General features: G+C 42.9%; 1 protein-coding gene across 1 annotated transcript in view; it reads right to left on the minus strand.

The window, feature by feature from the left end:
* The window catches only part of LOC121843861 (sister chromatid cohesion protein PDS5 homolog A-like), a 69558-nt gene that overhangs the window by 43982 nt on the left and 1576 nt on the right, over positions 1–24000 (minus strand). The window contains 3 exon segments of the mRNA XM_042313728.1: positions 390–476; positions 5331–5422; positions 5425–5533. Coding sequence (XP_042169662.1) covers positions 390–476; positions 5331–5422; positions 5425–5533 — 288 coding nt within the window.

Here is a 24000-nt window from a genome sequence, read left to right on the forward strand (position 1 = left end):
GAGAGACACAGAGAGAGACACAGAGAGAGACACAGAGAGAGACCGAGAGAGACAGAGAGAGACAGAGAGAGACACAGAGAGAGACCGAGAGACAGAGAGAGACAGAGAGAGACCGAGAGAGAGACAGAGACGTATGCAACGGAGATATTTCCTTGCCAGTCCCACAGCCTCTGACCTTTAACCCCATCCAGCTGTCAGATGGGTTATATCGTAAACATTCATGCTTTATGGACTTTAAGATAAGCCACGTGGTTAAGGTTAGGTTTATAAAAACAATGTTAAAAATATCAAATTGAAGAAATAGGCGGGGTTTAGCCATAATTATGACTTTGTGGCTGTGGTAACTAGTGATGACCATCTAACCCTGACCTGTAACCCTGACCCCTCACCTCCAGCAGGTAGAAGTATCTATTGAACTGTGGGCTCTTGGTGTCTTCCAGTCCTTTCAGCTGTCTGGTGATGAACAGGAAGATGTCCTGGACAGGAGGAAGGTCAAAGGTTCAGCGTATCAATCAGTCCTGGTTATACACAGGTTATGGTTTTATAAAGGGTAATGTCCAGTATGGGTTATGGTTTTATAAAGGGGTAATGTCCAGTATGGGTTATGGTTTTATAAAGGGGTAATGTCCAGTATGGGTTATGGTTTTATAAAGGGGTAATGTCCAGTATGGGTTATGGTTTTATAAAGGGGTAATGTCCAGTATGGGTTATGGTTTTATAAAGGGTAATGTCCAGTATGGGTTATGGTTTTATAAAGGGGTAATGTCCAGTATGGGTTATGGTTTTATAAAGGGGTAATGTCCAGTATGGGTTATGGTTGTATAAAGGGTTATGGTTGTATAAAGGGTAATGTCCAGTATGGGTTATGGTTGTATGAAGGGGTAATGTCCAGTATGGGTTATGGTTTTATAAAGGGTAATGTCCAGTATGGGTTATGGTTTTATAAAGGGGTAATGTCCAGTATGGGTTATGGTTTTATAAAGGGTTATGTCCAGTATGGGTTATGGTTTTATAAAGGGGTAATGTCCAGTATGGGTTATGGTTTTATAAAGGGTAATGTCCAGTATGGGTTATGGTTTTATAAAGGGGTAATGTCCAGTATGGTTTATGGTTTTATAAAGGGTAATGTCCAGTATGGGTTATGGTTTTATAAAGGGGTAATGTTCAGTATGGGTTATGGTTTTATAAAGGGGTAATGTCCAGTATGGGTTATGGTTGTATAAAGGGTTATGGTTGTATAAAGGGTAATGTCCAGTATGGGTTATGGTTGTATGAAGGGGTAATGTCCAGTATGGGTTATGGTTTTATAAAGGGTCATGTCCAGTATGGGTTATGGTTTTATAAAGGGGTTATGTCCAGTATGGGTTATGGTTTTATAAAGGGTTATGTCCAGTATGGGTTATGGTTTTATAAAGGGGTAATGTCCAGTATGGGTTATGGTTTTATAAAGGGTAATGTCCAGTGTGGGTTATGGTTTTATAAAGGGTAATGTCCAGTATGGGTTATGGTTTTATAAAGGGTCATGTCCAGTATGGGTTATGGTTTTATAAAGGGGTAAGGTCCAGTATGGGTTATGGTTTTATAAAGGGGTAAGGTCCAGTATGGGTTATGGTTTTATAAAGGGGTAAGGTCCAGTATGTGTTATGGTTTTATAAAGGGTTATGGTTTTATAAAGGGGTAATGTCCAGTATGGGTTATGGTTTTATAAAGGGTTATGTCCAGTATGGGTTATGGTTTTATAAAGGGTAATGTCCAGTATGGGTTATGGTTTTATAAAGGGTAATGTCCAGTATGGGTTATGGTTTTATAAAGGGGTAAGGTCCAGTATGGGTTATGGTTTTATAAAGGGGTAAGGTCCAGTATGGGTTATGGTTTTATAAAGGGGTAAGGTCCAGTATGGGTTATGGTTTTATAAAGGGGTAAGGTCCAGTATGGGTTATGGTTTTATAAAGGGGTAAGGTCCAGTATGTGTTATGGTTTTATAAAGGGTTATGGTTTTATAAAGGGGTAATGTCCAGTATGGGTTATGGTTTTATAAAGGGGTAAGGTCCAGTATGGGTTATGGTTTTATAAAGGGTAATGTCCAGTATGGGTTATGGTTTTACAAAGGGTTATGGTTTTATAAAGGGTAATGTCCAGTATGGGTTATGGTTTTATAAAGGGGTAATGTCCAGTATGGGTTATGGTTTTACAAAGGGTAATGTCCAGTATGGGTTATGGTTTATTAAAGGGTTATGGTTTTATAAAGGGTAATGTCCAGTATGGGTTATGGTTTTATAAAGGGTAATGTCCAGTATGGGTTATGGTTTCATAAAGGGTAATGTCCAGTATGGGTTATGGTTTTATAAAGGGTAATGTCCAGTATGGGTTATGGTTTTATAAAGGGGTAATGTCCAGTATGGGTTATGGTTGTATAAAGGGTAATGTCCAGTATGGGTTATGGTTGTATAAAGGGGTAATGTCCAGTATGGGTTATGGTTGTATGAAGGGGTAATGTCCAGTATGGGTTATGGTTTTATAAAGGGTCATGTCCAGTATGGGTTATGGTTTTATAAAGGGGTTATGTCCAGTATGGGTTATGGTTTTATAAAGGGTTATGTCCAGTATGGGTTATGGTTTTATAAAGGGGTAATATCCAGTATGGGTTATGGTTTTATAAAGGGTAATGTCCAGTGTGGGTTATGATTTTATAAAGCGTAATGTCCAGTATGGGTTATGGTTTTATAAAGGGGTAAGGTCCAGTATGGGTTATGGTTTTATAAAGGGGTAAGGTCCAGTATGGGTTATGGTTTTATAAAGGGGTAAGGTCCAGTATGTGTTATGGTTTTATAAAGGGTTATGGTTTTATAAAGGGTAATGTCCAGTATGGGTTATGGTTTATTAAAGGGTTATGGTTTTATAAAGGGTAATGTCCAGTATGGGTTATGGTTTTATAAAGGGGTAATGTCCAGTATGGGTTATGGTTTCATAAAGGGTAATGTCCAGTATGGGTTATGGTTTTATAAAGGGTAATGTCCAGTATGGGTTATGGTTTTATAAAGGGTAATGTCCAGTATGGGTTATGGTTTTATAAAGGGTAAGGTCCAGTATGGGTTATGGTTTTATAAAGGGGTAAGGTCCAGTATGGGTTATGGTTTTATAAAGGGGTAAGGTCCAGTATGGGTTATGGTTTTATAAAGGGGTAAGGTCCAGTATGGGTTATGGTTTTATAAAGGGGTAAGGTCCAGTATGGGTTATGGTTTTATAAAGGGGTAAGGTCCAGTATGGGTTATGGTTTTATAAAGGGGTAAGGTCCAGTATGGGTTATGGTTTTATAAAGGGGTAAGGTCCAGTATGTGTTATGGTTTTATAAAGGGTTATGGTTTTATAAAGGGGTAATGTCCAGTATGGGTTATGGTTTTATAAAGGGGTAAGGTCCAGTATGGGTTATGGTTTTATAAAGGGGTAAGGTCCAGTATGTGTTATGGTTTTATAAAGGGTTATGGTTTTATAAAGGGGTAATGTCCAGTATGGGTTATGGTTTTATAAAGGGTAAGGTCCAGTATGGGTTATGGTTTTATAAAGGGGTAATGTCCAGTATGGGTTATGGTTTTACAAAGGGTTATGGTTTTATAAAGGGTAATGTCCAGTATGGGTTATGGTTTTATAAAGGGGTAATGTCCAGTATGGGTTATGGTTTTATAAAGGGTCATGTCCAGTATGGGTTATGGTTTTATAAAGGGGTAAGGTCCAGTATGGGTTATGGTTTTATAAAGGGGTAAGGTCCAGTATGTGTTATGGTTTTATAAAGGGTTATGGTTTTATAAAGGGGTAATGTCCAGTATGGGTTATGGTTTTATAAAGGGGTAATGTCCAGTATGGGTTATGGTTGTATAAAGGGTAATGTCCAGTATGGGTTATGGTTTTACAAAGGGTTATGGTTTTATAAAGGGTAATGTCCAGTATGGGTTATGGTTTTATAAAGGGGTAATGTCCAGTATGGGTTTTGGTTTTACAAAGGGTAATGTCCAGTATGGGTTATGGTTTATTAAAGGGTTATGGTTTTATAAAGGGTAATGTCCAGTATGGGTTATGGTTTTATAAAGGGTAATGTCCAGTATGGGTTATGGTTTTATAAAGGGTAATGTCCAGTATGGGTTATGGTTTTATAAAGGGTAATGTCCAGTATGGGTTATGGTTTTATAAAGGGGTAAGGTCCAGTATGTGTTATGGTTTTATAAAGGGTTATGGTTTTATAAAGGGGTAATGTCCAGTATGGGTTATGGTTTTATAAAGGGGTAAGGTCCAGTATGGGTTATGGTTTTATAAAGGGGTAAGGTCCAGTATGTGTTATGGTTTTATAAAGGGTTATGGTTTTATAAAGGGGTAATGTCCAGTATGGGTTATGGTTTTATAAAGGGGTAAGGTCCAGTATGGGTTATGGTTTTATAAAGGGGTAATGTCCAGTATGGGTTATGGTTTTACAAAGGGTTATGGTTTTATAAAGGGTAATGTCCAGTATGGGTTATGGTTTTATAAAGGGGTAATGTCCAGTATGGGTTATGGTTTTATAAAGGGGTAAGGTCCAGTATGGGTTATGGTTTTATAAAGGGGTAAGGTCCAGTATGTGTTATGGTTTTATAAAGGGTTATGGTTTTATAAAGGGGTAATGTCCAGTATGGGTTATGGTTTTATAAAGGGGTAAGGTCCAGTATGGGTTATGGTTTTATAAAGGGGTAAGGTCCAGTATGTGTTATGGTTTTATAAAGGGTTATGGTTTTATAAAGGGGTAATGTCCAGTATGGGTTATGGTTTTATAAAGGGGTAAGGTCCAGTATGGGTTATGGTTTTATAAAGGGGTAATGTCCAGTATGGGTTATGGTTTTACAAAGGGTTATGGTTTTATAAAGGGTAATGTCCAGTATGGGTTATGGTTTTATAAAGGGGTAATGTCCAGTATGGGTTATGGTTTTATAAAGGGTAATGTCCAGTATGGGTTATGGTTTTATAAAGGGTAATGTCCAGTATGGGTTATGGTTTTATAAAGGGGTAATGTCCAGTATGGGTTATGGTTTTATAAAGGGGTAATGTCCAGTATGGGTTATGGTTTTATAAAGGGGTAATGTCCAGTATGGGTTATGGTTTTATAAAGGGGTAAGGTCCAGTATGGGTTATGGTTTTATAAAGGGGTAAGGTCCAGTATGGGTTATGGTTTTATAAAGGGTAATGTCCCATACCGGGGAGGTGTATGGGTTATGTGAAGGTTAGATGAAGGTTAGACCAGTTACCTTCAGTTTGTCGTGTGGGGGTTATGGTTGTGTTGAAGGTTAGATGAAGGTTAGACCAGTTACCTTCAGTTTGTCGTGTGAGGTGTAAGGGGCCTCAGGGGCGTAGATCCTGAAGATGTCAGCCAGGCAGCAGGCCACCAGGAGCCGCACGTCCTGTTGGGGTTCCTCAGGAAGAACTCTGAGGCCAGATGGAGAGCCAGGTTCAGATACTGCTGCTTCTCCTCCTCGCTGTCCTGGTCCATGTCCATGTAGGTCTTCACCACCATCTACAGAGAGAGAGATGATTGGTTAAGGTCTGGTCCATGTAGGTCTTCACCACCATCTACAGAGAGAGATGATTGGTTAAGGTCTGGTCCATGTAGGTCTTCACCACCATCTACAGAGAGAGAGATGATTGGTTAAGGTCTGGTCCATGTAGGTCTTCACCACCATCTACAGAGAGAGAGATGATTGGTTAAGGTCTGGTCCATGTAGGTCTTCACTACCATCTACAGAGAGAGATGATTGGTTAAGGTCTGGTCCATGTAGGTCTTCACCACCATCTACAGAGAGAGATGATTGGTTAAGGTCTGGTTCTTCACTACCATCTAGAGAGAGAGATGATTGGTTAAGGTCTGGTTCTTCACCACCATCTACAGAGAGAGATGATTGGTTAAGGTCTGGTTCTTCACCATCTACAGAGAGAGATGATTGGTTAAGGTCTGGTTCTTCACTACCATCTAGAGAGAGAGATGATTGGTTAAGGTCTGGTTCTTCACCATCTACAGAGAGAGATGATTGGTTAAGGTCTGGTTCTTCACTACCATCTAGAGAGAGATATGATTGGTTAAGGTCTGGTCCATATAGGTCAACTGGAATAAAACCAGCTCCCTTTACTAATGTACAACTGGAATAAAACCAGCTCCCATTACTAATGTACAACTGGAATAAAACCAGCTCCCATTACTAATGTACAAGTGGAATAAAACCAGCTCCCTTTACTAATGTACAAGTGGAATAAAACCAGCTCCCTTTACTAATGTACAAGTGGAATAAAACCAGCTCCCTTTACTAATGTACAAGTGGAATAAAACCAGCTCCCTTTACTAATGTACAAGTGGAATAAAACCAGCTCCCTTTACTAATGTACAAGTGGAATAAAACCAGCTCCCTTTACTAATGTACAACTGGAATAAAACCAGCTCCCTTTACTAATGTACAACTGGAATAAAACCAGCTCCCTTTACTAATGTACAAGTGGAATAAAACCAGCTCCCTTTACTAATGTACAAGTGGAATATAACCAGCTCCCATTACTAATGTACAAGTGGAATAAAACCAGCTCCCTTTACTAATGTACAACTGGAATAAAACCAGCTCCCAGTACTAATGTACAACTCTAATAAAACCAGCTCCCAGTACTAATGTACCATTACTAATGTACCACTGGAATAAAACCAGCTCCCTTTACTAATGTACAACTGGAATAAAACCAGCTCCCATTACGAAAGTATCAGTACTAATGTACAAGTGGAATAAAACCAGCTCCCATTACTAGTGTACAAGTGGAATAAAACCAGCTCCCATTACTAATGTACAAGTGGAATAAAACCAGCTCCCATTACTAATGTACAACTGGAATAAAACCAGCTCCCAGTACTAATGTACAACTCTAATAAAACCAGCTCCCAGTACTAATGTACCATTACTAATGTACCACTGGAATAAAACCAGCTCCGTTTACTAATATACAACTGGAATAAAACCAGATCCCAGTACTAATGTACCACTTGAATAATACCAGCTCCCATTACTAATGTACAAGTGGAATAAAACCAGCTCCCTTTACTAATGTACAACTGGAATAAAACCAGCTCCCTTTACTAATGTACAAGTGGAATAAAACCAGCTCCCATTACTAATGTACAAGTGGAATAAAACCAGCTCCCATTACGAATGTACAACTGGAATAAAACCAGCTACCACTACTAATCACAATTGGAATAAAACCAGCTCCCTTTACTAATGTACAAGTGGAATAAAACCAGCTCCCTTTACCAATGTACAACTGGAATAAAACCAGCTCCCATTACGAAAGTATCAGTACTAATGTACAAGTGGAATAAAACCAGCTCCCATTACTAATGTACAAGTGGAATAAAACCAGCTCCCTTTACTAATGTACAACTGGAATAAAACCAGCTCCCATTACGAAAGTATCAGTACTAATGTATAAGTGGAATAAAACCAGCTCCCTGTACTAATGTACAAGTGGAATAAAACCAGCTCCCTTTACTAATGTACAAGTGGAATAAAACCAGCTCCCTTTACTAATGTACAACTGGAATAAAACTAGCTCCCATTACGAAAGTATCAGTACTAATGTTCAAGTGGAATAAAACCAGCTCCCATTACTAATGTACAAGTGGAATAAAACCAGCTCCCTTTACTAATGTACAAGTGGAATAAAACCAGCTCCCATTACTAATGTTCAACTGGAATAAAACCAGCTACCACTACTAATGCACAACTGGAATAAAACCAGCTCCCTTTACTAATGTACAAGTGGAATAAAACCAGCTCCCATTACTAATGTATCATTACTAATGTACAAGTGGAATAAAACCAGCTCCCTTTACTAATGTACAAGTGGAATAAAACCAGCTCCCTTTACTAGTGTACAAGTGGAATAAAACCAGCTCCCATTACGAATGTACAACTGGAATAAAACCAGCTACCACTACTAATCACAATTGGAATAAAACCAGCTCCCTTTACTAATGTACAACTGGAATAAAACCAGCTCCCTTTACCAATGTACAACTGGAATAAAACCAGCTCCCATTACGAAAGTATCAGTACTAATGTACAAGTGGAATAAAACCAGCTCCCATTACTAATGTACAAGTGGAATAAAACCAGCTCCCTTTACTAATGTACAACTGGAATAAAACCAGCTCCCATTACGAAAGTATCAGTACTAATGTATAAGTGGAATAAAACCAGCTCCCTGTACTAATGTACAAGTGGAATAAAACCAGCTCCCTTTACTAATGTACAAGTGGAATAAAACCAGCTCCCTTTACTAATGTACAACTGGAATAAAACCAGCTCCCATTACGAAAGTATCAGTACTAATGTTCAAGTGGAATAAAACCAGCTCCCATTACTAATGTACAAGTGGAATAAAACCAGCTCCCTTTACTAATGTACAAGTGGAATAAAACCAGCTCCCATTACTAATGTTCAACTGGAATAAAACCAGCTACCACTACTAATGCACAACTGGAATAAAACCAGCTCCCTTTACTAATGTACAAGTGGAATAAAACCAGCTCCCATTACTAATGTATCATTACTAATGTACAAGTGGAATAAAACCAGCTCCCTTTACTAGTGTACAAGTGGAATAAAACCAGCTCCCTTTACTAATGTACAAGTGGAATAAAACCAGCTCCCTTTACTAATGTACAAGTGGAATAAAACCAGCTCCCTTTACTAATGTACAAGTGGAATAAAACCAGCTCCCAGTACTAATGTACAACTGGAATAAAACCAGATCCCAGTACTAATGTACCACTGGAATAATACCAGCTCCCTTTACTAATGTACAAGTGGAATAAAACCAGCTCCCTTTACTAATGTACAAGTGGAATAAAACCAGCTCCCTTTACTAATGTACAAGTGGAATAAAACCAGCTCCCTTCACTAATGCACAAGTGGAATAAAACCAGCTCCCTTTACTAATGTACAAGTGGAATAAAACCAGCTCCCTTTACTAATATACAAGTGGAATAAAACCAGCTCCCATTACTAATGTACAACTGGAATAAAACCAGCTACCACTACTAATCACAATTGGAATAAAACCAGCTCCCTTTACTAATGTACAAGTGGAATAAAACCAGCTCCCATTACGAAAGTATCAGTACTAATGTACAAGTGGAATAAAACCAGCTCCCATTACTAATGTACAAGTGGAATAAAACCAGCTCCCTTTACTAATGTACAAGTGGAATATAACCAGCTCCCTTTACTAATGTACAAGTGGAATAAAACCAGCTCCCTTTACGAATGCACAAGTGGAATAAAACCAGCTCCCTTTACTAATGTACAAGTGGAATAAAACCAGCTCCCTTTACTAAATGTACAAGTGGAATAAAACCAGCTACCACTACTAATGCACAACTGGAATAAAACCAGCTCCCTTTACTAATGTACAACTGGAATACAACCAGCTCCCATTACGAAAGTATCAGTACTAATGTACAAGTGGAATAAAACCAGCTCCCTTTACTAATGTACAAGTGGAATAAAACCAGCTCCCTTTACTAATGTACAAGTGGAATAAAACCAGCTCCCATTACTAATGTACAAGTGGAATAAAACCAGCTCCCTTTACTAATGTACAAGTGGAATATAACCAGCTCCCTTTACTAATGTACAAGTGGAATAAAACCAGCTCCCTTTACTAATGTACAAGTGGAATAAAACCAGCTCCCTTCACTAATGCACAAGTGGAATAAAACCAGCTCCCTTTACTAATGTACAAGTGGAATAAAACCAGCTCCCATTACGAAAGTATCAGTACTAATGTACAAGTGGAATAAAACCAGCTCATTACTAATGTACAAGTGGAATAAAACCAGCTCCCTTTACTAATGTACAAGTGGAATAAAAACAGCTCCCATCACTAATGCACAAGTGGAATAAAACACGCTCCCTTTACTAATGTACAAGTGGAATAAAACCAGCTCCCATTACGAAAGTATCAGTACTAATGTACAAGTGGAATAAAACCAGCTCCCATTACTAATGTACAAGTGGAATAAAACCAGCTCCCATTACTAATGTACAACTGGAATAAAACCAGCTACCACTACTAATCACAATTGGAATAAAACCAGCTCCCATTACTAATGTACAACTGGAATAAAACCAGCTACCACTACTAATCACAATTGGAATAAAACCAGCTCCCTTTACTAATGTACAAGTGGAATAAAACCAGCTCCCTTTACTAATGTACAACTGAAATAAAACCAGCTTCCATTACGAAAGTATCAGTACTAATGTACAAGTGGAATAAAACCAGCTCCCATTACTAATGTACAAGTGGAATAAAACCAGCTCCCTTTACTAATGTACAAGTGGAATATAACCAGCTCCCTTTACTAATGTACAAGTGGAATATAACCAGCTCCCTTTACTAATGTACAAGTGGAATAAAACCAGCTCCCTTTACTAATGTACAAGTGGAATAAAACCAGCTCCCTTTACTAATGTACAAGTGGAATAAAATCAGCTCCCTTTACTAATGTACAAGTGGAATAAAACCAGCTCCCAGTACTAATGTACAAGTGGAATAAAACCAGCTCCCTTTACTAAATGTACAAGTGGAATAAAACCAGCTACCACTACTAATGCACAACTGGAATAAAACCAGCTCCCTTTACTAATGTACAACTGGAATAAAACCAGCTCCCATTACTAAAGTATCAGTACTAATGTACAAGTGGAATAAAACCAGCTCCCACTACTAATGCACAACTGGAATAAAACCAGCTCCCTTTACTAATGTACAAGTGGAATAAAACCAGCTCCCTTTACTAATGTACAACTGGAATACAACCAGCTCCCATTACTAAAGTATCAGTACTAATGTACAACTGGAATAAAACCAGCTCCCATTACTAATGTACAACTGGAATAAAACCAGCTCCCATTACTAATGTACAACTGGAATAAAACCAGCTCCCATTACTAATGTACAACTGGAATAAAACCAGCTCCCTTTACTAATGTACAACTGGAATAAAACCAGCTCCCTTTACTAATGTATGATTTGAATAGAACTAGATGAAACATAACATCAATCATTTTACGAGTTGTAAACTCTCATTCTCTCTCCCGCTCAACAGAGAGACTCAACTCCACTCGAAGAACGACCCCTAGCACTAGGACCCAGCAGACACCACTTCTTCCTCGGTGTGTCTCCAAGGCACAGAGCAGCAGTAACCAAGCTGCAGACAGGAGTGGAGGGGGGGATGGGTGCTGAAACACAGGCAGGAGAATGAGGGGAGAAGACAAGAGAGCTCAGCTTCTGCCCCTCTCTCTCTCTCTGTCTGTCTTTCTGCCTCCCTCTCTGTCGCTCTCTGGCTCAATCTCCCGAACGGCCTCTGGAGGCTGTGAAATCCTATGTTACACATGATAACAGGTCCTATGTAGCAGCCGGGCTACTACAGTTTAAGAGGTCTATTTCATAACAGAGAAACATAAGGCTTCTCCAATGGTAATATTAAGTAGTACCTGCATTCTTTATAATACTATATAATACTGTTGGTAAGGTTTATAATACTATATAATACTGTTGGTAAGGTTTATAATACTATATAATACTGTTGGTAAGGTATATACAAACATAAGGCTTCCCTTCTCCAATGGTAATATTAAGTAGTACCTGCATTCTTTTAACAATATAAAGCAATGGTGGAAAAGTACTTAAGTAGTACTTTAAAGTATTTTTTATATTTAAGTAGTTTTTTGGGGTTTATCTGTACTTTACGACTTAAATTCGACAACTTTTACAACACTACATTTCTAAAGGAAATAATTTTAGTTCTATAATGTATGTATAATGTAATAATGTTACTTCCTACATGTTCTCTGATAACCTAAAGTACTTGTTACATTTTGAATAGCAGGACAGGGGGGGATTGTGAAATTCACCTGGTCATCCCTACTGCCTCTGATCTGGAGGACTCACTAAACAGAGAACATCCCTGGTCATCCCTACTGCCTCTGATCTGGAGGACTTACTAAACAGAGGACATCCCTGGTCATCCCTACTGCCTCTGATCTGGTGGACTCACTAAACAGAGAGCATCCCTGGTCATCCCTACTGCCTCTGATCTGGAGGACTCACTAAACAGAGAACATCCCTGGTCATCCCTACTGCCTCTGATCTGGAGGACTCACTAAACAGAGAACATCCCTGGTCATCTCTACTGCCTCTGATCTGATGGACTCACTAAACAGAGAACACCCCTGGTCATCTCTACTGCCTCTGATCTGGAGGACTCACTAAACAGAGAACATCCCTGGTCATCCCTACTGCCTCTGATCTGGAGGACTCACTAAACAGAGAACATCCCTACTGCCTCTGATCTGGAGGACTCACTAAACAGAGAACATCCCTGGTCATCCCTACTGCCTCTGATCTGGAGGACTCACTAAACAGAGAACATCCCTGGTCATCCCTACTGTCTCTGATCTGGAGGACTCACTAAACAGAGAACATCCCTGGTCATCCCTACTGCCTCTGATCTGGAGGACTCACTAAACAGAACATCCCTGGTCATCCCTACTGCCTCTGATCTGGTGGACTCACTAAACAGAGAACATCCCTGGTCATCTCTACTGCCTCTGATCTGGAGGACTCACTAAACAGAACATCCCTGGTCATCCCTACTGCCTCTGATCTGGAGGACTCACTAAACAGAACATCCCTGGTCATCACTACTGCCTCTGATCTGGAGGACTCACTAAACATAGAACATCCCTGGTCATCACTACTGCCTCTGATCTGGAGGACTCACTAAACAGAGAACATCCCTGGTCATCCCTACTGTCTCTGATCTGGAGGACTCACTAAACAGAGAACATCCCTGGTCATCCCTACTGCCTCTGATCTGGAGGACTCACTAAACAGAGAACATCCCTGGTCATCCCTACACTCTCTGATCTGGAGGACTCACTAAACAGAGAACATCCCTGGTCCTCCCTACTGCCTCTGATCTGGAGGACTCACTAAACAGAGAACATCCCTGGCCATCCCTACTGCCTCTGATCTGGAGGACTCACTAAACACACATGCTTCCTTTGTAAATTATGTCTGAGTGTTGGAGTGTGGCCTCTGGCTATCCATAAATAAATAATAATTTGCTTAATATAAGGAATTTGAAATTATTAATTCTTTTACTTTTGATACTTAACGGATATTCCAAACCAAGAACTTTTACTCAAGTAGTATTTTACTGGGTGACTTTCACTTGAGTCATTTTCTATTAAAAAAAAGTTATTTACTTTCAATCCAGTATAACAGTTGGGAACCTTTTCTACCACCTCTATGAAGTCAAAAGCCCTGAACTTTGACTCGTCAGTCGTTACTGGGTCAGAAACCCCAGTTCCACTAACTCCAGTCAGGTCGTTACTGGGTCAGAACCCCCAGTTCCACTAACTCCAGTCAGGTCGTTACTGGGTCAGAACCCCCAGTTCCACTAACTCCAGTCAGTCGTTACTGGGTCAGAACCCCCAGTTCCACTAACTCCAGTCAGGTCGTTACTGGGTCAGAACCCCCAGTTCCACTAACTCCAGTCAGGTCGTTACTGGGTCAGAACCCCAGTTCCACTAACTCCAGTCAGGTCGTTACTGGGTCAGAACCCCCAGTTCCACTAACTCCAGTCAGGTCGTTACTGGGTCAGAACCCCCAGTTCCACTAACTCCAGTCAGGTCGTTACTGGGTCAGAACCCCCAGTTCCACTAACTCCAGTCAGGTCGTTACTGGGTCAGAACCCCCAGTTCCACTAACTCCAGTCAGTCGTTACTGGGTCAGAACCCCCAGTTCCACTAACTCCAGTCAGTCGTTACTGGGTCAGAACCCCAGTTCCACTAACTCTAGTCAGTCGTTACTGGGTCAGAACCAGACCAGTTTCTCCATGAACGTCACAGGCAGGCTACTCGTGGAGTGCAATTGTTAGAGCGTTGGACTAGTTAACTGTGCGGTTGCAAGATTGGAACCCCTGAGCTGACAAGGTGAAAATCTGTCGTTCTGCCCCTGAACAAGGCAGTTAACCCACAGTTCCTAGGCAGTCATTGGAAATAACAATGTGTTCTTAACTGACTTGCCTTAACTGAAAACTTGAAATTGGCCATTCCGATTAAATCGGTCGACCGGTAGCCGGGCCCGACGGGGAGGAAGGTAGCCGGGGCCCGACGGGGAGGAAGGTAGCCGGGGGCGACGGGGAGGAAGGTAGCCGGAGACGTCTGGGAGAAAGGAGCCGACTGGGAGAAAGGAGCCGACTGGGAAAAAGGAGCCGACTGGGAAAAAGGAGCCGACTGGGAAAAAGGAGCCGACTGGGAAAAAGGAGCCGACTGGGAAAAAGGAGCCGACTGGGAAAAAGGAGCCGACTGGGAAAAAGGAGCCGACTGGGAAAAAGGAGCCGACTGGGAAAAAGGAGCCGACTGGGAAAAAGGAGCCGACTGGGAAAAAGGAGCCGACTGGGAAAAAGGAGCCGACTGGGAAAAAGGAGAATTGGCTCTGGTTCAAAGTATGGCACTTTGTAGACACAGCCAGAGGCATATATAAAATGGGCCTTTTGTCTCAGGGGATCCATACACAGCCAGACACTTCCCTCCCATCCAACCTCCACACAGCCAGACACTTCCCTCCCATCCAACCTCCACACAGCCAGACACTTCCCTCCCATCCAACCTCCACACAGCCAGACACTTCCCTCCCATCCAACCTCCACACAGCCAGACACTTCCCTCCCATCCAACCTCCACACAGCCAGACACTTCCCTCCCATCAACCCCCACACAGCCAGACACTTCCCTCCCATCAACCTCCACACAGCCAGACACTTCCCTCCCATCAACCTCCACACAGCCAGACACTTCCCTCCCATCAACCTCCACACAGCCAGACACTTCCCTCCCATCAACCTCCACACAGCCAGACACTTCCCTCCCATCAACCTCCACACAGCCAGACACTTCCCTCCCATCAACCTCCACACAGCCAGACACTTCCCTCCCATCAATCTCCACACAGCCAGACACTTCCCTCCCATCAACCTCCACACAGCCAGACACTTCCCTCCCATCAACCTCCACACAGCCAGACACTTCCCTCCCATCAACCTCCACACAGCCATGACACTTCCCTCCCATCAACCTCCACACAGCCATGACACTTCCCTCCCATCAACCTCCACACAGCCATGACACTTCCCTCCCATCCTATCTCTGACTTTAGAATCAAGGCACTTTGTAGGAGGCCCAATCAGAAGCCATCACTAGGTCTTTGTAGGAGGCCCAATCAGAAGCCATCACTAGGTCTTTGTAGGAGGCCCAATCAGAAGCCATCACTAGGTCTTTGTAGGAGGCCCAATCAGAAGCCATCACTGGGTCTAGGAGTCAGCTCATTGGACAAACAGACTGAAATGGTGATCCACATGACAAAGCTGACCATGCATGTTGAGGTCTAGGCTGGTAGGAATATTGTCAGAACCCATACCCAGCACTAGCTAGCTAGCCGGCCAACTGAGTTTTTATATAGTCAGAACCCATTCCCAGCGCTAACTAGCTAGCTGTGTTTTTATATAGTCAGAACCCATACCCAGCACTAACTAGCTAGCTGTGTTTTTATATAGTCAGAACCCATACCCAGAGCTAACTAGCCGGCCAACTGGGTTTTTATATAGTCAGAACCCATACCCAGCGCTAGCTAGCCGGCCAACTGAGTTTTTATATAGTCAGAACCCATTCCCAGCGCTAACTAGCTAGCTGTGTTTTTATATAGTCAGAACCCATACCCAGCGCTAGCTAGCTAGCTGTGTTTTTATATAGTCAGAACCCATACCCAGCGCTAGCTAGCTAGCTGTGTTTTTATATAGTCAGAGCCCATACCCAGTAGCTAACTAGCCGGCCAACTGGGTTTTTATATAGTCAGAACCCATACCCAGCGCTAACTAGCCGGCCAACTGGGTTTTTATATAGTCAGAACCCATACTCAGCGCTAACTAAGCTAGCTGTGTTTTTATATAGTCAGAACCCATACCCAGCGCTAGCTAGCTGTGTTTTTATATAGTCAGAACCCATACCCAGCGCTAGCTAGCTAGCTGTGTTTTTATATAGTCAGAGCCCATACCCAGAGCTAACTAGCCGGCCAACTGGGTTTTTATATAGTCAGAACCCATACCCAGCGCTAACTAGCCGGCCAACTGGGTTTTTATATAGTCAGAGCCCATACCCAGCGCTAACTAGCCAGCCAACTGGGTTTTTATATAGTCAGAACCCATACTCAGCGCTAACTAAGCTAGCTGTGTTTTTATATAGTCAGAACCCATACCCAGCGCTAGCTAGCTGTGTTTTTATATAGTCAGAACCCATACCCAGCGCTAGCTAGCCGGCCAACCGGGGTTTTTTAACGAAAGTCTGTCATGTGATCCGCGTTAGGGTTTGGTCGTCGTTGTAAATAAAAACGTGTTCTTAACTGACTTGTTAAATAAAACAAACGATAGACTGGTCTAAAGTAGTCATCTACTGAGACGTGTTTTGAGGCTCTGGTCAGTAGTAGTACCACTATAAAGGGAATAGGGCTCTGGTCTATAGTAGTACCACTATAAAGGGAATAGGGCTCTGGTCTATAGTAGTACCACTATATAGGGAATAGGGCTCTGGTCTATAGTAGTACCACTATATAGGGAATAGGGTCTATAGTAGTACCACTATATAGGGAATAGGGTTCTGGTCTATAGTAGTACCACTATAAAGGGAATAGGGCTCTGGTCAGTAGTAGTACCACTATATAGGAATAGGGCTCTGGTCTATAGTAGTACCACTATATAGGGAATAGGGCTCTGGTCTATAGTAGTGTACTATATAGGGAATAGGGTCTATAGTAGTACCACTATATAGGGAATAGGGCTCTGGTCAGTAGTAGTACCACTATAAAGGGAATAGGGCTCTGGTCTATAGTAGTACCACTATATAGGGAATAGGGCTCTGGTCTATAGTAGTACCACTATATAGGGAATAGGGCTCTGGTCTATAGTAGTACCACTATATAGGGAATAGGGTCTATAGTAGTGCCACTATATAGGGAATAGGGTCTATAGTAGAACCACTATATAGGGAATAGGGTCTATAGGAGTACCACTATATAGGGAATAGGGTCTGTAGGAGTACCACTATATAGGGAATAGGGTCTATAGGAGTACCACTATATAGGGAATAGGGTCTATAGTAGAACCACTATATAGGGAATAGCATCTATAGGAGTACCACTATATAGGGAATAGGGTCTATAGTAGTTCCACTATATAGGGAATAGGGTCTATAGTAGAACCACTATATAGGGAATAGGGTCTATAGTAGAACCACTATATAGGGAATAGGGCTCTGGTCTATAGTAGTACCACTATATAGGGAATAGGGCTCTGGTCTATAGTAGTACCACTATATAGGAATAGGGCTCTGGTCTATAGTAGTGTACTATATAGGGAATAGGGCTCTGGTCTATAGTAGTACCACTATATAGGGAATAGGGCTCTGGTCTATAGTAGTACCACTATATAGGGAATAGGGCTCTGGTCTATAGTAGTACCACTATATAGGGAATAGGGCCCTGGTCTATAGTAGTACCACTATATAGGGAATAGGGCTCTGGTCTATAGTAGTGCACTATATAGGGAATAGGGCTCTGGTCTATAGTAGTACCACTATATAGGGAATAGGGCTCTGGTCTATAGTAGTACCACTATATAGGGAATAGGGCTCTGGTCTATAGTAGTACCACTATATAGGGAATAGGGCTCTGGTCTATAGTAGTACCACTATATAGGGAATAGGGCTCTGGTCTATAGTAGTACCACTATATAGGGAATAGGGCTCTGGTCTATAGTAGTACCACTATATAGGGAATAGGGCTCTGGTCTATAGTAGTACCACTATATAGGGAATAGGGTCTATAGTAGTACCACTATATAGGGAATAGGGCTCTGGTCTATAGTAGTACCACTATATAGGAATAGGGTGCTATTTGACCTAGAACCAGGAAGAAGAGGCTGCAGCTGTGCGTGTGTGCAGTTCCTGGTTCACAGTCCGGTTGCCATAGTGACAGGAAGGGGCTTGAACATTGTAGATGACCTGGCATCTCTCGTCATGGACGGCTGTTCTCGTGCTCTATGTATCTATTCTTCTACAAAACAGGATATTATCTATTTTCATTTAACGAGGCAACTAAGAACAAATTCTCATTTAGAATCACAGCTTACCAAAAGGACTCCTTGTGGAGATGGGGGCTGGGATTAAACATTAAAAATAAAATATCAATATAGGACAAAACACACATCACGGCAAGAGAGACACCACTACATAAAGAGAGACCTAAGACACCACTACATAGAGAGAGACCTAAGACAACAACATAGCATGACTAGAGACACCACTACATAAAGAGAGACCTAAGACAACACTACATAAAGAGAGACCTAAGACGACAACATAGCATGACTAGAGAGACACCACTACATAGAGAGAGACCTAAGACAACAACATAGCATGACTAGAGACACCACTACATAAAGAGAGACCTAAGACAACAACATAGCATGACTAGAGACACCACTACACTACATAAAGAGAGACCTAAGACAACACTATATAAAGAGAGACCTAAGACGACACCATAGCATGACAAGAGAGACACCACTACATAAAGAGAGACCTAGACAACACTATATAAAGAGAGACCTAAGACGACACCATAGCATGACAAGAGAGACACCACTACATAAAGAGAGACCTAAGACAACACTACATAAAGAGAGACCTAAGACACCACTCCATAAAGAGAGACCTAGACAACAACATAGCATGACTAGAGAGACACCACTACACTACATAAAGAGAGACCTAGACAACACTATATAAAGAGAGACCTAAGACGACACTACATAAAGAGAGACCTAAGACAACAGTAACACATGACAAGAGCATGGTAGCAACACAACATGATACCAACATGGTAGCAACACAACATGACAACATGGTAGCAACACAACATGATACCAACATGGTAGCAACACAACATGACACCAACATGGTAGCAACACAACATGATACCAACATGGTAGCAACACAACATGATACCAACATGGTAGCAACACAACATGATACCAACATGGTAGCAACACAACATGATACCAACATGGTAGCAACACAACATGATACCAACATGGTAGCAACGCAACATGACAACATGGTAGCAACACAACATGATACCAACATGGTAGCAACGCAACATGACAACATGGTAGCAACGCAACATGACAACAACATATGACAACACAAAATGACAACAACATATGACAACATCAACATGGTAGCAACACAACATGACAACAACATGGTAGCAACACAACATGACAACAACATGGTAGCAACACATGGCAGCAACACATGACAACATCAACACAGTAGCAACACAACATGGTAGCAACACAACATGACACCAACATATGACAACATCAACATGGTAGCAACACAACATGGTAGCAACACAACATGGTAGCAACACAACATGACACCAACATATGACAACATCAACATGGTAGCAACACAACATGGTAGCAACACAACATGGTAGCAACACATGACAACATCAACATGGTAGCAACACATGACAACATGGTAGTAACACAACATGACAACAACATGGTAGTAACACAACATGACAACAACATGGTAGTAAACAACATGGTAGCAACACATGACAACAACATGGTAGTAACACAACATGACAACATGGTAGAAACACAACATGGTAGCAACACATGACAACAACATGGTAGCATCACAACATGACAACAACATGGTAGTAACACAACATGACAACATGGTAGTAACACAACATGACAACAACATGGTAGTAACACAACATGACAACATGGTAGTAACACAACATGACAACAACATGGTAGTAACACAACATGACAACAACATGGTAGTAAACACAACATGACAACATGGTAGCAACACATGACAACATCAACATGGTAGCAACACAACAACAACATGGTAGCAACACAACATCGTAGCAACACATGACAACATCAACATGGTAGCAACACATGACAACAACATTGTAGCAAAACATGACAACATGGTAGTAACACAACATGACAACATGGTAGTAACACAACATGACAACAACATGGTAGTAACACAACATGACAACAACATGGTAGTAACACAACATGACAACAACATGGTAGTAACACAACATGACAACAACATGGTAGTAACACAACATGACATGGTAGCAACACAACACAACAACAACATTGTAGCAACACAACATGACAACAACATGGTAGCAACACAACATGGTAGCAACACATGACAACATCAACAAGGTAGCAACACAACATGGTAGCAACACCAACATGGTAGCAACACATGACAACATCAACAAGGTAGCAACACAACATGGTAGCAACAACAACATGGTAGCAACATCAACAAGGTAGCAACACAACATGGTAGCAACAACAACATGGTAGCAACAACAACATGGTAGCAACACAACATGGTAGCAACACAACACAGGGTGCAAACATTATTGGGCCCAGACAACAGCACAAAGGGCAGAGAAGGTAGAGACGACAATACATCACACAAAGCAGCCACAACTGTCACTAAGACTGTCCAAACGGCTTCCATGCATGACACAGCTCACTTAAAAATCTGGGTAAGGGAGTTACTATAGTTTAGCTCAGTGCTTGACTTGGACTGAAATAGGTTCTGTTTATGTTTAGGTACTGGCCCAGTTCTGTTTATGTTTAGGTACTGGCCCAGTTCTGTTTGTGTTTAGGTACTGGCCCAGTTCTGTTTGTGTTTAGGTACTGGCCCAGTTCTGTTTAGGTACTGGCCCAGTTCTGTTTAGGTACTGGCCCAGTTCTGTTTGTGTTTAGGTACTGGCCCAGTTCTGTTTGTGTTTAGGTACTGGCCCAGTTCTGTTTGTGTTTAGGTACTGGCCCAGTTCTGTTTGTGTTTAGGTACTGGCCCAGTTCTGTTTGTGTTTAGGTACTGGCCCAGTTCTGTTTGTGTTTAGTTACTGGCCCAGTTCTGTTTGTGTTTAGGTACTGGCCCAGTTCTGTTTGTGTTTAGGTACTGGCCCAGTTCTGTTTATGTTTAGGTACTGGCCCAGTTCTGTTTATGTTTAGGTACTGGCCCAGTTCTGTTTGTGTTTAGGTACTGGCCCAGTTCTGTTTATGTTTAGGTACTGGCCCAGTTCTGTTTATGTTTAGTTGCAGGAGCTCCACAATACATTGGAGCTAATATTCTATACGAGTAACAGGAACTCAAGCAGTAGAACATGTGAGGTGCCGGTTCTCAGTTCCGATGAGCTCCTGCCCAAGTCAGGGTAGAAGCATTTTTAAACTGTCTGTTGGCCCTCCGCGTGCCTGCCTGTCTGTCGGCCCTCCGCGTGCCTGGCCTGTCTGTCGGCCCTCCGCCTGCCTGGCCTGTCTGTCGGCCCTCCGCCTGCCTGGCCTGTCTGTCGGCCCTCCGCCTGCCTGGCCTGTCTGTCGGCCCTCCGCCTGCCTGGCCTGTCTGTCGGCCCTCCGCCTGACTGGCCTGTCTGTCGGCCCTCCGCCTGCCTGGCCTGTCTGTCGGCCCTCCGCCTGCCTGGCCTGTCTGTCGGCCCTCCGCCTGCCTGGCCTGTCTGTCGGCCCTCCGCCTGCCTGGCCTGCCTGTCGGCCCGCCTGCCTGGCCTGCCTGTCGGCCCTCCGCCTGCCTGTCTGTCGGCCCTCCGCCTGCCTGTCGGCCCTCCGCCTGCCTGGCCTGTCTGTCGGCCCTCCGCCTGCCTGGCCTGTCTGTCGGCCCTCCGCCTGCCTGGCCTGTCTGTCGGCCCTCCGCCTGCCTGGCCTGTCTGTCGGCCCCCTCCGCCTGCCTGGCCTGTCTGTCGGCCCTCCGCCTGCCTGGCCTGTCTGTCGGCCCTCCGCCTGCCTGGCCTGTCTGTCGGCCCTCCGCCTGCCTGGCCTGTCTGTCGGCCCTCCGCCTGCCTGGCCTGTCTGTCGGCCCTCCGCCTGCCTGGCCTGTCTGTCGGCCCTCCGCCTGCCTGGCCTGTCTGTCGGCCCTCCGCCTGCCTGGCCTGTCTGTCGGCCCTCCGCGTGCCTGGCCTGTCTGTCGGCCCTCTGCGTGCGTGGCCTGTCTATCCTCCGCAGAACAAAAACAGCAGCAACATCACAGAGAGGTTTCCATAGAGGTGGTCGGTCCCCCCATCCCTTCTATTCATGACATCATCCCGCAGGTACACAAGGCAGACCTCCTACTAGTGCATGACGTCATACACAACGACGTCATAAAGAACGCCGACGTCACGGTGTTCTAGATCTATGACCGTGGTCCGGTACCATGACAACGTCACCTTTTACACCTCTGGCTTCCCAGCAGAGTAGCAATGTTATTGAAGAAAAAAAAAATTATAAATCCTCTGACCATTGATAGCTACCGTCTCTGAAAAAGCTATGTTTGCTTTTCCCTCCATCCCAGTCTCTCCCAGTCTCTCCCAGTCTCTCCCTCTCTCTCTCCCTCATCATGTCAGTGATTCTCTCGTTATCACAGGTGTGAGTGTTGACGAGGACAAGGCTGGAGATCACTCTGTCATGCTGATTGAGTTCGAATAACAGACTGGAAGCTTCAAAAGGAGGGTTGTACTTGGAATCGTTGTTCTTCCTCTGTCAACCATGGTTACCTGCAAGGAAACACGTGTCGTCATCATCGCTTTTCACAAAAAGGGCTTCACAGGCAAGGATATTGCTGCCAGTAAGACTGCACCTAAATCAACCATTTTTCAGATCATCAAGAACTTCAAGAAGAGCTGTTCAATTGTTGTGAAGAAGGCTTCAGGGCGCCCAAGAAAGTCTAGCAAGCGCCAGGACCTTCTCCTAAAGTTGATTCAGCTGCGGGATCGGGGCACCACCAGTACAGAGCTTGCTCAGGAATGGCAGCAGGCAGGTGTGAGTGCATCTGCACGCACAGTGAGGCGAAGACTTTTGGGGGATGACCTGGTGTCAAGAAGGGCAGCAAAGAAGCCACTTCTCTCTTGGAAAAACATCAGGGACAGACTGATATTCTGCAAAAGGTACAGGGATTGGACTGCTGAGGACTGGGGTAAAGTCATTTTCTCTGATGAATCCCCTTTCTGATTGTTTGGGGCATCTGGAAAAAAGCTTGTCCAGAGAAGTCAAAGTGAGCGCTACCATCAGTCCTGTGTCATGCCAACAGTAAAGCATCCTGAGACCATTCATGTGTGGGGTTGCTTCTCAGCCAAGGGAGTGGGCTCACTCACAATTTTGCCTAAGAACACAGCCATGAATAAAGAATGGTACCCACACATCCCCCCTGAGAGCAACTTCTCCCAACCATCCAGGAACAGTTTGGTGATGAACAATGCCTTTTCCAGCATGAGCACCTTGCCATAAGGCAAAAGTGATAACTAAGCGGCTCAGGAACAAAACATCGATATTTTGCGTCCATGGCCAGGAAACTCCCCAGACCTTAATCCCATTGAGAACTTGTGGTCAATCCTCAAGAGGCAGGTGGAAAAACAAAACCCCACAAATTCTGACAAACCCCAAGCATTGATTATGCAAGAATGGGCTGCCATCAGTCAGGATGTGGCCCAGAAGTTGATTGACAGCATGCCAGGGCGGATTGCAGAGGTCTTGAAAAAGAAGGGTCAACTCTGCAAATATTGACTCTTTGCATCAACTTCATGTAATTGTCAATAAAAGCCTTTGATACTTATGAAATGCTTGTAATTATACTTCAGTATTCCATAGTAATATCTGACAAAAATATCTAAAGACACTGAAGCAGCAAAACTTTGTGGAAATTAATATTTGTGTCATTCTCAAAACTTTTGGCCACGACTGTACATGTCACACACGGCTAAAGAGTT

This window comes from Oncorhynchus tshawytscha, unplaced genomic scaffold, assembly GCF_018296145.1.
Source record: "Oncorhynchus tshawytscha isolate Ot180627B unplaced genomic scaffold, Otsh_v2.0 Un_contig_5891_pilon_pilon, whole genome shotgun sequence".
Classification (NCBI taxonomy): Eukaryota; Metazoa; Chordata; class Actinopteri; order Salmoniformes; family Salmonidae; genus Oncorhynchus; species Oncorhynchus tshawytscha.